At 56.0% G+C, this 14,062-nt stretch overlaps 1 protein-coding gene across 4 annotated transcripts; it reads left to right on the top strand.

The window, feature by feature from the left end:
* Positions 1 to 1,141: 1,141 nt before the first annotated feature.
* On the top strand, positions 1,142 to 5,267 carry EFNA4 (ephrin A4). 4 transcript variants are annotated; one of them, XM_082362922.1, is made up of 4 exons: positions 1,142 to 1,275; positions 3,392 to 3,687; positions 4,091 to 4,156; positions 4,974 to 5,267. In XM_082362922.1, exons 1-4 carry the CDS (start codon positions 1,163 to 1,165, stop codon positions 5,162 to 5,164), a joined length of 666 nt encoding a protein of 221 aa, XP_082219048.1. In that variant the 5' UTR covers positions 1,142 to 1,162; the 3' UTR covers positions 5,165 to 5,267. The 4 variants fall into 4 exon arrangements, with proteins under 4 accessions (XP_082219048.1, XP_082219047.1, XP_082219050.1 ...); XM_082362921.1 differs by having other exon boundaries at positions 4,088 to 4,156; XM_082362924.1 differs by having other exon boundaries at positions 4,546 to 5,116.
* Positions 5,268 to 14,062: the final 8,795 nt, after the last annotated feature.

Below are 14,062 nucleotides of genomic sequence, written 5' to 3'. Positions count from 1 at the left end.
GTCTCCCCTGCCGCGATTCCAGATCTGGCCGCCAGGAGACGCTGCGCCTCAGATGAAGACAGGATAGGGAGGGCGGGAGCCCCAGGCTGGGTCAGCGGGTGTCCCTGGGATGCTCGCGGCTTGTTTCTGCCCAGTCTGGGATGACCTTCTGCACAATCCAGTACCACAAAGGGCGCTGTACGCCCTCTGCCACCCCCAGTAGGCAAGTTCTCGCCCCCAACGCTGCGCGGCCCCTTGGCGGCGACCATCGACAAACCGGCCAAGCTGTTGGACTCGCTGTCCCCACCCTCTGACCAGCGGCTGGGAAAAATGGAACTGGCTGGCATTCTCAGAGCCCCGGAGCCGGGGCGGGGCGCGGCGGCGGCTCCCACGATTCCAAGGGCGCGCACCTGCCTCTCCCCTCCCCCACCCCACCTGAGGGTTCGGGAACAGAAGTGCTTTGTATGGGCCGCAACCACCTCATTACTTCGTCTTTGAGACTATGGCCTTCGTTCGCCCAGAACGAAGGTGTGGGGCAGAAAAGGACAGGGGCCAACCCCAAGGTGGGCATCGAGCTCGCCATCTGAGGTTCTGTAAAGGGGGGGTGAGGGTAGGGGGGGTGAGGGTAGGGGGGGTGGTCCCAGGAGGCGATTTGTCCCTTCCCCTCGCTATATCCCTAGATGTGCAAAGAAAAAGGAGCAATGCTGCCTAAGATGGCTGGACAACTTCGTGGATCCTCTCCCGTGCCTCACTTGCCTCTTTCCGGGCAAAAGGCGTGGGCCCATATTTAAATCTTCCAAAGATTTAATAAGGCTTTCTACCCTGTACCAATACAGACACGAAAGACACGACCTCCCTAAAACAACTCCTAGACAGTGGAATACGTCCCTCCTCGCCGCCCCCTTGAAATGCGGTCTAGCCTCAGCAAGAGCTTGCCTAAGCTGGCGCGCGCGCTACAGCGCACAGGAGGTTAACAAGAGTTGGCTTTGAATGAAGAGGCGGAGACGCGCCCACATTGGTGGAAAGTTATCCAGGGGCGTGGCCTGTGAGTCTCAGCACCCCACCCCCCTTCCCGCAAGTCCCCCCCCCCCGCCCCTCCCGCACTTTGTACCTTTCTCGGCGCGACTGCGAAGCGGGACGGGACGGGCCCGCCCGGGCCAGAGCAGACCAGACCCCGGGGGCGATGCGGCTGCAGCCCCTGCTGCGGACTGTCCTCTGGGCCGCGCTCCTCAGCTCCCCTCTGCGAGGGGGCTGTGGCCTCCGCCACGAGGTCTACTGGAACTCCAGTAACCCCAGGTAGCAGGGCTGAAACCTGCGGGCTCCGAGCCGGGCCTGCGCGCTCCCGGGCCAGGCGCGCGCCCGACACTCGCACTGTGCGCGGCGCCGCCTGGACCCGGCCGCGCGCCGGGGCTCCTTTGTTTGAGCCGGCGGGGGAGGAGGGAGGGGCGAGGCGTGCCCGGGGTCCCCAACCCCTGCCCGCACGCGTTGGGGGGCGAGAGGGGGACCCCAGCCCCGAAGGCAATCGGTGGGGTCTCGGAGCCGGCAGCCGAGAGACCTCGGCCTGCACTCCGAGCCCCGCCCCCCTCGCTTCTCTCTTGGTGATCCCCAGCCTCCCAGCGGCCCGAGCTGGGGCGGGCGGACTTGCGGCCGGGGGGCTTTACTCTTGTGAAAGAAGGTTACTCTCCTGCTCACTTGGCCTTCCCTTTGGTGCTACTCTTTCTCCTGATCTCATTCTGTAACTCTGCTTTCATCTCGTCATTATTAGTCCTATTTCTGTGCAGCCTCGGCCCTGCCCTTCTAGCTGAATCACCTTTAGGCAAGTCGTTTGACCTCCCTAACCTCAGTTATCTCATCTGTAGAATGGGCTAATAGTGCCTAGTACCCTGGGAAGTCAGGCGGACTAACTGAGGTCATGTGTGTGAAAGAGGTGCAGGCTACACAGATACAAACTATTATTTATTTCTCTCTCCTGAGCTGCCTGCCTTTGAACGTCGATATTTTTTCCTGTTTCCATCCTCCTCCCCAATTCTCCCTGCCTCCCTCTGCTTTCTCCATCTGTTTTTCTTTCTGATTTTCACTTAAGACAATCTGTGACTCCGTTTGTTCACTCACTAACATTTATTAAGCGTGTACTCTGTGCCGGGATCTGTGCTAGGGTGCTGGGGATTAGAGATAAGACCTAGGCTCTGCCCTCTGGGAGCCCAAAGAACCCCTGGGCCAGCAAGCTTCGGGACAGGTCATTACAATACCAATGCTGTGTGATAAGAGCTGTTGTTGTCCTCCAACTCTGAATTCCTCACTCTGTTCTAGACTAGTGCCTCTGCATCACTTGGAGGTTTTGTTAAAAATTCAGGTTGCTAGCCCCTAAGCCTGAGGTTTCTGGCTTATTCATTCAATCTACAAATATTTATTGAGCGCTGTCCTTGTGCAAGACACTTTTCCAGGCACGGGGGATGCTGTGGAACAAAACGTACAAAGGCCCAGCTTGTGTTCCAGTAGGTCTGAGCTGAGCCCAGGAGTGTGCATTTCTAATCAGAACTCCAGATGCAGGTGGTCTTGAGACCACCCATTGAGAGACAGTTGGGGGCCTTTCATAAGTCAAGTTGGACTCTGTGTATGGTGGGGATGCGGGGGGGAAGTGGTTCATGCTCTATTTGATGCTGGAGGGGAACAGCATGTCCCAGGTTTTCCCACCTGCACTGGCTCCCCCAGGCAGGTGGAAGGGAGTCCTGAGGAGGCCAAAGATTGATTGGGAGATATGTGGAGGGGGCTCCCCTCTTTGTATGGCACTTGATTGTCCTGGCCACAAAAAAAAAAAAAGGGAGGTTCCCACCATCCACTCTCTCTTTTTTTTTTTTTTTTTTTTTTTACTATGGCATTCTTTTCCGCATTGAATTGAGCTCTTAAAAGGCAAGCCTTCCTCTTTATGCATCTGTTAATGAGGCTATTGTTCCCAGTCTCCATCTCTAGTCTGTGACTGCTCTGTGGGCCCAGATCTGTACCCCTTGCCTCTGTGCCCCAGCTTCTTCACAGCAGCCATCCACCTAACATTTATCAAGCACAGGTGCTACACCAGGCCCTGTCTTGGGCACTAGGGCTAGATAGGTGGGTGGCAGCTCCCACCCAAAAGCTAGGGTGTGGTGAGCGGCCTTCTCACATTTGGGCCATGTGGTTATAGGCACTGCAGTCCCTTAACCTCTCTGAACCTGTGAATCGGTTACCTCATCCTTTTCTTGCACTCTGTCTCTCAAGAGGTGTCAGTCTGGGGAACTCGGGCCTTCCTAAGCTGCTGCCTCTCCAGTAGGTGGGGGACTGGCTGGCGGGGACCATTGGGAAGGGGTATCTCTGACCCTCGTGCCCCAGGTGTGCCGTGCCATGAGCCCCTCCGCCCTCACCTACCTTATGCCTGCAGGCTGCTTCGAGGAGACGCTGTGGTGGAGCTGGCCCTCAAGGATTACCTAGACATCTTCTGCCCACACTATGAGGGTCCAGGGCCCCCTGAGGGCCCTGAGACATTTGCATTATACATGGTGGACTGGCCAGGCTATGAGGCCTGCCAGGCCAAGGGGCCGGGTGCCTTCAAGCGCTGGGAGTGCTCCCTGCCTTTTGCTCCCTTTGGCCCTGTTCGATTCTCAGAGAAGATTCAGCGCTTCACGCCCTTCTCCCTTGGCTTCGAATTCTTGCCTGGAGAGACCTACTACTACATCTGTGAGTGAAGATGGGCACACTGGCTGCCTCCTGGGGAAGGTGGGGAGGGGAATGGGGCTACCTGCCATTGCCAGCAGTCAAGGCAGAGATCCTGAGGGGTGGGGGAATGAGAGGACTGGGAAGGAAGGCTAGGCCTAGGAGGGGGGAGTGGGCAGGGGGCCTGAGTCCAGGACCGAGTACGAGGACATCTAGAGTGAACCAATAGAGAGGAGAGGAAAGGAAGAGGAACCAGGAAAGAGGACATGAGTAGGGTCACAGATGGCACCTAGATGTGGCCCCAAAATAAGGAAAAGCTTTCCAGGGAACTGGAGAGAAAAGAAGCTGGGAGGGTTTGAAACGGAGTCTGAGGCATGCAAACTAGCCTGTGCTAACTTCTTCCTCCCAATTTCCCACCACCCAGCAGTGCCAACTCCGGAGAGTCCTGGCCAGTGCTTGAGGCTCCAGGTGTCTGTCTGCTGCAAGGAGGACAGTGAGTGGGTTGGGGCAGGGGAGCAACCCTTCTGGCTAGTGTGGGGCCCTCAGGAATGAGGGGAGGAGTGGGAAGAATGTGGGAGCATCAAACTCTGAGGAACCTCTTCTCCCCCATTTAGTCTGTGGGAGCCTCCCTTACACAAAGGGAGTGGCATCTCCAGGGGCAAGGCTGTCCAAAGCCTTAGCTGAACTGGTGGTCTCTAATGGCAACTAGGAGGAGACTTGGAAGTTGGGGCTTAGAGATGATGAGGTGGTAGATTATGGGAAGGGATTGGCTAGTTCGGGAGACCCCTTAGAAAGGGGTGGGAGTGAACAGGTAATGGGGAGAGCAGGAAGGAGGCTGCTGAAGCAGGAGGACCCATCAATGCTACCCCCTCCCCCTCACAGAGCCTGAGTCAGCCCATCCTGTTGGGAGCCCTGGAGAGAGTGGCACGTCAGGGTGGCAAGGGGGGGCCACTCCCAGCCCCCTCTGTCTGTTGCTGCTGCTGCTGCTCCCAATTCTGCGTCTCCTGAGAGTTCTCTGAGCCAAGCGGACCCTTCCTGACACCCCCAGGAACCAGAGCCCTCCCAAGACTCCCTGGAGGAGGGCCCCTGCCCCCTACCTGAGCTGGGAGGGCCAAGCCAGACAGACAAGATGGAATAGTGATGGGGGAGGTCAGAGGGTCTGGGGTGACCCTTCCAGGTGCCGGCCTCCTCATCACAGGCTGAAGAGGAGCTGCAGGGGAGCTGCAGACAGCCCTGGGCACCCTGGAACAGAGGCAAGACAAACATAGGGTCTCTGTCAGCTGCTTTGATATTCTCATCCCATCCCCCAGGAAGACTGGGATTTGATAGGATCGGATCCTTGAGCCTGCTGGGGGCCAAGGCCGAAGACCTGGGGACAGGTGATTGCTGGACCAGGTCAAGCAAGAAGCCCAGGCTTGCCATCTGTGCCCAGTGCCCTGTGGGCCTCTTCCCTGGGGCAGCACCTTTCCTCCCCAGGGGGTCACCCACTTGTCTTCTGTGAAGACGGACTTGCCATGAGGTCGAATTTCATGCCAATTTGTATTTTTATAAGTGTCTGGACCAAGCCTTCAATAAACCACCCATCTTTTTGTTGCTTTCCCCAACCTACTGCCCTCTGGCTCCTTCCCTGACACTGGGGGGGGGGACTCCCTGCAGCCTCTGCTCTCAGCTTGGCTTGGCCTGACCTCCCTGCCAGCTGTGCCCAGACCATCCATGCCAGGCCTCAGTAGGCACCCTCTGGGCAGTGTGGGGTGGGTGCCAGCAGCAGCTGTGGAGCTTGGCACCCTCTACCATCTCCCTAGCTGGCTTCCTGTGCTGGGGAGGGGACAGGTGCTCCTGATAGCCCACCCACTTGGGGCACTGCGGAAGCTGTGATAGCACCAAGCAGGGCATTGGGGCAAAAGCAAGGGGTAGTAGAAAGACAGCACCTGGGTTTCAGAATGCCTGGGTCCCTGAGAGCTGGGCGTCCCTCCCCCTCCCCAAGGGCAGTCTGGGCGGTGCCTGGCCTAGAACTGGGAAGGTGGGGTCAGATCAAAGCCTCCTTCGCCAGCGGCCTCTTTGTTCTCCGCTTTTATAAGGAGGAGGAGGTGGGGCCGAGGAGGGAGGGCCCCCTTTGCTCTCAGCCTCACTGTCTCTTCCACCTCAGGCAGGCAGAGGTGGCAAGGCTATGATCCACCCCAAGACTAACCGGGGTCCTCTTTCTGAACGGTGTCCTGGGTGCAGCCAGGGAAGGGGTGCCCCTTCCCCCGAAGCTATGCTCTACCCGTCCCGGTGCCCCACAGCCTGCACTGGCACAATGCCGGCCCGCCTGGCACCCAGCCAACGATCGATAGGTGGATGTTGTGCTGATTAGCTCGGCGGGGCTGCGGCGGCTAGAGGCGGCGTGTGAACATTCGCGGGGAGGGGGGTCGCCGTGGAGGGTGCTGGGGGTCCAGAGACTGACAGACCAGACCGAAGTGCTGGAGACTGCGAACCGCTGCCCCACCCCCTTGCACACCTGGGTCGGACCCCGGTCCCTCTGGGTTGGTTCCATCGCTCTGGCTGAGGCCTGGGATGGAGGAAAGCACCGCGGACGGAGCATACATGAGTGGACCCTCCCCCCCCCCTCATTCAAGGCCACTTTCATAAAATGCCATGTCTGTAGGTACGTGTGCCTGCGTGTCAGGGCCCTCACCCCGAAACAAGATCCTTAGCGGGGGCGAGGGGCTGGAGTGGAGAGAGTGAAGTCTGAGCTGAAGCATGAGCTCTGGGTTCGGTCTTCTGGTCCCGAGTTCGAGTTTAGTCTCTACTGTCATCCAGGAGGGTGTCTATATGTCGCCTTGGAAACCGACTGTACTGCTACCTCCGCCCCTCTCCGGTGAAAGCAGAGGCGGCGCAGGCCGGGGATGACTGGTTAGCCTGGCACTGAGGACCGTGCGGGTCTCATCCTGCTCCCAGCGGCCCCAGACACCCTCTCTTCGCGGACCAAGCCGGGCGCGCTCGCTCCCGAGTCTGTGGCCGGCGCGCGGATCCGCCGCTGATAACGCATGTGCGAAAGAGACGCGGGGCCCAGTCGGCTTTCCCCGGCACTCAGACACACGCCCTCACTCTCAGGCAGACGCGCGCACTTGACACAGACACACACCCTTGCTGGCCGCCTAAGCTCCCTGCAGGTGTTAAGGGTGGACACCTGGGCAGCCACGCACTTGGCCTGGGGGCGGGGGGGGGGGCGGTGAAAACTCAGGCCCGCCGGCTGCAGGCCTCAAGCCAGCCCCTCCCTACACTCATTTTCCTTACAGCCTGGGCCCTGTGCGGACGACTGTTTCAGTCCTGGGGCGCGTCTCCAGCGAGGGCCAAGTCCGCTCATGGGACCTAGACGGGCTGAAGGCTCTGGGCCCTACCCATGAGAAGTCCTCGAGGCGTGTTCCGGGGCGCGGTTCCAGGAGGCTGGGAGACCTGCAGGTTTTGGGGCGTCACCGATCTCCCCAAAGCTCAGCGGCGCTAGATGGCCAAGGGTGGGGCCCTCAATTTGCTGGGCCTGCCCTAGTCTTTCCGGAACGATGCAAAAACTCCCCTCATCTTTGCATCACTCTATCTTGCTGTCCCGAGAACCTGAGAGCCCGAGTCTCCGACCTGGATCCTGCTCCCCACTTTCTGGGGTTGCAAGTCTTTCCCTAGAGGCTGAATCCTGGAGTTTGGGTCTTTTTATGTGACCCCACCCTCTTTTCTTCTTCCCTTTCATTAATCCCTTCCTTCCTTTCCTTATTCATTCATACAGCAAATTGTGAGCTCCCAGCGCGTCCTTCTTTCAGTCGGCCACACCAGCTGGGGTCGTCGGGGGATCCCCAGTGGTGACGCAGTTGGAGAAGGGCACTCTGGCTTCCAAATAACCAATAGAATGCCGGGGCCTGGGGCATGAGGTCATCAGTGGTGATGCCCATTGGTTCAGGCCTGGACGTGGAGGGGGGGTACCCATAGCAACCGACGGTGCGTCCGAGCGTAACCTGGAGAGTGGTCTTTGCTTGTGCTTCAACGGCAGCTTGGGTGGTGCTTGGGATGGGGGCGGGGAGGCGAGGGTGGAGCTCTGTTTCCCAGGTCCTGCAGTCCTAGCCCAGCCAAGCTCTTATTTTTCTTGAGATCATTTTTCTCACTCAAAGTGATGGGCAGTGCCACTTAACCCAGGAAGGTTAGGAGGGGAGTATTGGCAACAGCGTTGGGGTCCTGGGTATGGAGTTCATGCCACCTGGAATGATAATTATGAGCTCCTCGCTTTCATCTGCATATCGTCTGCATCTCATTTGCATTCTCTTCATTTAAGGTCAAATTGGGCAGACATCTCCACATCCCCAGCTCTGTTGCCTGTCTGTATCCCAAATCTATCCCTTAGCGGCTCTCTAATCTACCGCTCAGTTATCCAGTTCCTTACCCCACCTCTCCTCCCAGCCTCCGGTCTCTCCAGGGGTGGGAAGGGGCACAGCCTAGCTAAAGGAGAAAGGATAAGAAGTCTGCCTCTCCCTCTGGATGTTTGGTGACAGATGGGGAGGGCTGGTCTGTACTGCCTAGAGACTAAATTGGCAAAGCAAATGGTGGGGGGAGGTGCCCCGGGCTGAGATGAGGGTCTCCAGGGCCAAATCACCCACATGCCCGACAGGGTGCTGGAACTAGGGATGCCTGCTTCCAGCAAGGGGTAGGCCTGCCCACCTGTCTGGTGCCAGGGCAGCTTCCTTCCTCCAATTAAGCACTAATGAGGTGTCATTAACCCTTACTTTGCCTGCCAGCCCTCAGGTGGTACTCAAATTCATGGTCTCGCACTGAGCAAAAAAGGAGAAAGGAGGGACTTTGAGGAAGCTAAGAGGCAGTAGGGTCAGGGGACCAGGAGACAAGAAGGTGGGACTGGAGGCCTGAGTAGCATGCACTGGTTATGCTCTGTGTGCTTCTGAGGGATTCTAGGCATGGTTGTCTCACTATCTGAATGCATTTATTCTTCTGTTCATCAATTCAACAATTATTTATTAAGCACCTCACCTATTCCTATTAACTAAATACCAGGCTGCATGCTAGATGCTGAGGATATACACTTGCATAAGACAGGCTCTCTTCCCTTAAGGAATCTTCAGATTACTCTAGAAGACAAACTGGCCAGCAAATAATTACGATACCAAGTGCAAATGCAGTTATGGAACTGTGCAGAAAGTGCTATGGGAGCACAGGGAAGATGGACTGTCAGAGAAGACTTGGGTTTTGAAGGACAAAGTTTATGGCATGGAGGAGTGGTGTAGAACTAACCATGCTTGTGTGTTTGACTCAGTGTATGGGTCCATGTTTAGCTGTGTTTTCAGTACTGCTGGTGTCTGCCCTCCCAGAGCTGTATGTTTTGCATCTGTGTGTATGTGTGTGAGTGTGTATGTGTCTCTGGATTTTCTGTGTCTGGAATCCCTTCTCCCGAACACACATTGTGGTTTTATTACAGATCAGTGTTTGCTGTGAAGCTCTGGCGCAGATTAGCCTGAACCTGCCCAGCCCATGGGAGGGGAAGTGGAGAACTGATGTTGGCTCTTTGGAAAGAGGTGGGCAGGCACCATTTTCACACCTGGGGGCCCAGACCCTTGACACCCCAAGTAGCAGCAGGCTAGCCAAGGGAGGCAAGGGCTGGGCTACGGCCTAGGGTGTGCCCAGGCCATGGCCCCCTCTGCCCCTGGCTCCTCACAGGAGACGTGGGGGTTACAGCCAACACTCCCCACCAAGATCTCAGGCCCCCTCCCCCAGCCTGTTCCTCTTCTGTCTGTGGAGGAGCAGGCCGGCTCAGGCCTGTCTGCTGGCTCTCTCCCACTGGGAGCGGATCCTTTCCAGGGGACACAAGAGGGCTGGGGCATGCTAGGGCCTAGTGGGAGGCCCCAGGTACCCCACCCTGGCCCTGTGCAGCTCTCTCCAGCCTGGATTCTCCCCACCCACTCTGGGGTGCCACTTCTCTGGGTTTTGCCCAGACATAGCCATCTTTGTCAGGGAAGCACTCAACCAATAGGCAGAGGTTAGGGGCTAGAGCTCTGGCAGTGAGGACTGGCCTGGGGACGGGTGGGGTGAGGAGATTGTGATGCTACTCAGAGGCTCTACCCCAATTCCTTCTGTCCCCTTGCAGCCACTTGCTAGAAAGCTAAATTTCGGTGGCAGGAAAGAGAAGAGACTGTGGATCTAAGGAGAGTTTTAGGGGTTAAGGAGAGGCTCTGGGGTCTGAGAAGAAGGTCAAGGACCCCTCCTTTCACACTGTCAAGGATGTGAGCTTCTTTTTGGCTGTAACTTCTCCTCCCCCCTCATTCTATCTAATCTTTTCCTATCCCATCCCTACTCCCCAAGCCCAAGGTCACCTCTCCCACTATGATAGCTATTAAGAGAAGTTTGGAGATGGGGAGGAACAAATGAAAAAGAGAATCTGAAGCTAGTTTAGGTGGGAAGACCTCAGGATAATAATGATGATGAGGCCTCCATCAATCAAGCACCTTGTGGGTCCTAAATTCTGTGCTAAGTGCTTCCCAGACATGGATCTTAATCCTCATAACAGCCAACTCTTCGAGGAAGGGTGTCATTATCCCCATTTTACAGATGAGGAAACAGTCTCAGAGAAGTAAGGTGACTAGCACAGTCAGTGAATGGTGGAAATGGAATTCGAACCGAAGCCCATCCTGTTAACTGCCAAGCCCAACGGCTTCCCTCTCAGCTTTTCTAGAAGCACGTTCAGAGTATGCACACGCACCTCCATTGTAACACCCCAGAGATGCCTCTCCACTTCAGGCTTCTGAGCTTGCTGGACTCATTTGAGGGATCAGGGCATGACTAGAATCAGAGGTTATGACACCTCAACCCCACCCACCAAGCCCTGCATCCTAATTTCCTGTGTCCTGGACCACACATCAGTGCACCGTGTTCCCTGCCGTCAGTCATGTGTGTGGGTCCATGTCAACTCATGGACATCAGAGCACCATGTAGCCGTGCTGACACACACATCACACTTGGAAGTCAGAAGACACGGGCATTGCCCTCCTTGTTGGCACCCAGGGTCCCGCGTTAGGACCACGCCAACAGGCTGCCTGCACTGGGGCACACACATGGGCCCTGGGCAAGGTGCGGAACCTGTGATTATTTCATGTCTGGAAGTGGCGGCTGCCTCTCCCGCTCACATGCGTGCCTGATCCTCCCTCTCACAGGCTCCTTGTTTATTTGTTTAATGAATTATTTACCCATGGCCCCCCTTCCGTCCTGGCCTCCCCCTCCCCCAGGCCCTAGTCTCCATGATTTATTGAACACAGCTCGGCTCTGTGGTTGCCACCCGATGTCCGGGGAGCCGCTTTGGGCCACACAGCCTGAGTACTCCCTCTGCCCTTGACCTGTTCAGCTCCCTGCTTCCTTGGCCCCAGGGGGAGGGGTGGGTGGGGTAAGGCACCACATTCACAGAACTCCCAAGGGCCTGAGCTCACTGCCCCTGGAGAGAACATGGCAGCCAGCAGCATACTGGCAAGCCTGAGGGTCAGAGGGAAATGTAGGCAGAGCCTGCAGGAGAGGAGAAAGAGGCCTGAGGCCCTAGAGAAAGAGGATCAGCCCCGTGGAGAGAACCCCAGCTTCCACAGAGGCCGTCACTCTGCAGAGGGGTGTCGGTCAGGGCCCAGGCCTTAGAGTGTTTCAAACTATAGATTGTAACTGATTAAGGGTGATACAATCAAGGAATCAATTTTCTGGGTCTTAACGAGCTTTGTACTTTATTTAATAAATTTTTAAGAATAGAATAGAAGAAAAATATGAGTGCATCTTCTGTAATAAGGGTAAGTATTGCTTCATGAAACATTATTTCAGTTATATGTGAATGCATGTGTGTGTGTGTGTGTGTGTGTGTGTGTGTGTGTACTGTATTGCAAATGCAAAATATACATCTTATTGTGAGTCACAGTCAGGAAAGATTTGAGTCACTGTTATAAACAGAGGCCCTAGGCCCCACTGATGGAGGCCTGGGTCCTTCCATGACCCAGATGCCACAGAAACAGGCCTAGGTCTCAGATCCGGTTCCAGGCCTGTAGACAGTGGCCCAGATCTTTCTTACACACAGAGACCCAAACCCTAGAGAAGTCCAGACCCCATGAATAGAGACCTATTGACAGGCCTAAGCATTACAGCTGGAAGCACATATCCTATACTCAGAACTGCCACATACAGGTGTGTGGTTTGTGCCTGGCACAAAGGAGCCACCCAAGAAGTAGTAGAGGCGATCAGCCCAAGCTCCCTCACTAAGATAGAGAGACACATAGGGCCACCTCCCACAGAAGGAAGCGGCACCTTTGTTTTTGCACAAAGGCACTGCTTGCCAAGAGATGAACCCTAAGGACTGGGTCTGCATAGAGGGGTGGCTTTTCTAATTCACCCAAAAGCCCAAATCAGCCAGCACCTGATTTAGATAGGGGCCCAGATAGACAGAGCACCATATTCCATAGACAGAGGCCTAGGCTCTATAGAGTGTCTCAGAACTTAAAAACCAGAGGCTTAGACCCCATAGAGAGAGCTGCTTAAATCCTGGAGAGAGAGCTCCAAACTGTAGAGAAAAGAACTCAGTTATTGAGCAGGAGTTGGGGGGGAGCATGCTAGATTCTAAAGAGGAGTATCTGAGCCCTACAGAAAAGGGCCCAAATCTTTAAGTGGGACCCAGATTCTATAAATAGGGCTTCTAAAACGGAATTTAAAGTCCTAGGCCAAACCAGCAAGCTCCCACTCCCTATGAATGTGGGCAGCCTCTCTGCCAACTGTGGGCCCAACAGAGAGAAGCCTCCCTTTGCAGAGCAGGGATGTGGGTAGGCAGGGAGGAGGCTGGGATTTGTGGCACCTGGAGTAGGCAGGTCAGCATCATTTGGGTGAAACAAATCTCCCTGGGGATGGAGTCTGGGGGGAGGGAAAGCTGTTTGCAATGTCCCCCATTCCCACCTCAAGGGGCCTAATTTATTTTCTGGCTTCTGAGAAGAGAGAGGAGATCTCCCGGGGTGAAGAGGAGCCCAGGGAGGACAGAGCCTGCCCTTGCCTGGCAGCAGCTAGGCACGGGGCTTTTTCTGGTTGGCACTGCCCCTCCCCCAAACCCAGCATCTGAGGCCGAATTGTGGTCAGGACTCCTTTCCCGCCAACAATAAGCAGATAAAGAGTGCCTGTATGTCCTCCCTCCTGCAGTAAGAAGAAAAGAGCATCATGCCTGTCACCCTGCGCACAGGTGGTTGGATTGGTTTCTAAGAGTCTGGCCTGAGAGACCTGGTCCTCCTGATCACGCTTAATCTGAGCCTCTCCAAAAAAGGGGATGAGGGGTGGATACCCCCTAGGTCCGGATTCTAGACCCTTTCCCTCAACTTCTACTTCACAGGAAAAGAGAGAAGAGGAGAGTGCAGAGCTGTGTGTGTGTCAGAGTGTGTGCATGGTCTTGTGTGTGAGTCACTGTGTGTGTGTCTGGGTGTGTGCTCCTAAGTCTCTGTGTACCTAATCCCTGTGTTTCTACAGATCTCTAGTTGTCTGATAGTACCTTTACCTGTGTGTGTCTCCAAAAGGTTATCTGTGTGTGTGTCTGTATGTCTGTATCAAATGCCTGTGTTTCTATGTTCTCCGCCTCTGGGTGTCTGTGCCTTTTCTCCTGAATGTGTGAGTGTAATGTCCGTGCCTGGGTGCCACTGTGAGGACAATGACTATGGTGAGAGCTGGAATACAAGGTGCTCTGCCTACTGCCCTCTTGTTAGCATCTGTAAGAGTAGCAGTGAGAATGCCTGGGGACACCACTGGCTGCGCTGGGAGGGGGCTCTGGTTGAGTGTGAGTAAAGAATCCTTTGTAGGTGTCCCAGGGAAGCCTGTTTTGCTCTAGCTGACTCTCCTTGGTCCCTCCTCTGCCTTGGGTTCTGGACTGCCGAAGGCCCTTCCAGCACCCAGTATTGACATTCTTGGGGGCTGAGCTACTCTACACTACCTCCAAGAAAAATAAGCCGCCTGCTCAGCTGGGGGCTTCAGGTCAACAGCTGTCAGGTCCTAGGTGGCAGCTGAGGGCTTCTCGGCCACCCTCTAGAACCCACCTGACTCCTCATGCACATGGGAAGAGGGGCATGAAGGGAGCAGAGGACCAGACTGTTCAGAAAGGAGGGGGGCCTAGTTCTACTTATTAAGGGGTCCTGGACCCCCAGCTTCTTTTCAAGTCTCCTTCGCCCCATCCCAGAAATGAATGTTCACAGGAGATCAAGATCCCTGTCTTGGCCTCCCTAATTCTTCTCCTGGGAACTCCAGACTGGGGAGCAGAAGGCCCAGGACCGGCGGTAGCAAATTAAACCTACGAGTGAGAGGCGAGTAGCGCTCCGGTTGTTCCCGAGGGGGCAGCACGGTCCTCACCTCCCACGCGCCGCGCGGGCTCCGGGCCCGAGCG

The sequence above is a fragment of the Balaenoptera borealis genome (genome assembly GCF_965194805.1).
Source record: "Balaenoptera borealis genome assembly, chromosome: 1".
Taxonomy (NCBI): domain Eukaryota; kingdom Metazoa; phylum Chordata; class Mammalia; order Artiodactyla; family Balaenopteridae; genus Balaenoptera; species Balaenoptera borealis.
Note: the sequence above shows the minus strand (reverse complement) of the source record. Positions and strands in the feature narration are given on the sequence as shown.

Coding starts and splice junctions, on each gene's coding strand:
- EFNA4 (XM_082362921.1), top strand. CDS start 1,163: ATGCGGCTGCAGCCCCTGCTGCGGACTGTCCTCTGGGCCGCGCTCCTC. Junction 1,276..3,391: donor TGGAACTCCAGTAACCCCAG/GTAGCAGGGCTG, acceptor TTATGCCTGCAG/GCTGCTTCGAGGAGACGCTG. Junction 3,688..4,087: donor AGAGACCTACTACTACATCT/GTGAGTGAAGAT, acceptor CCCACCACCCAG/CAGTGCCAACTCCGGAGAGT.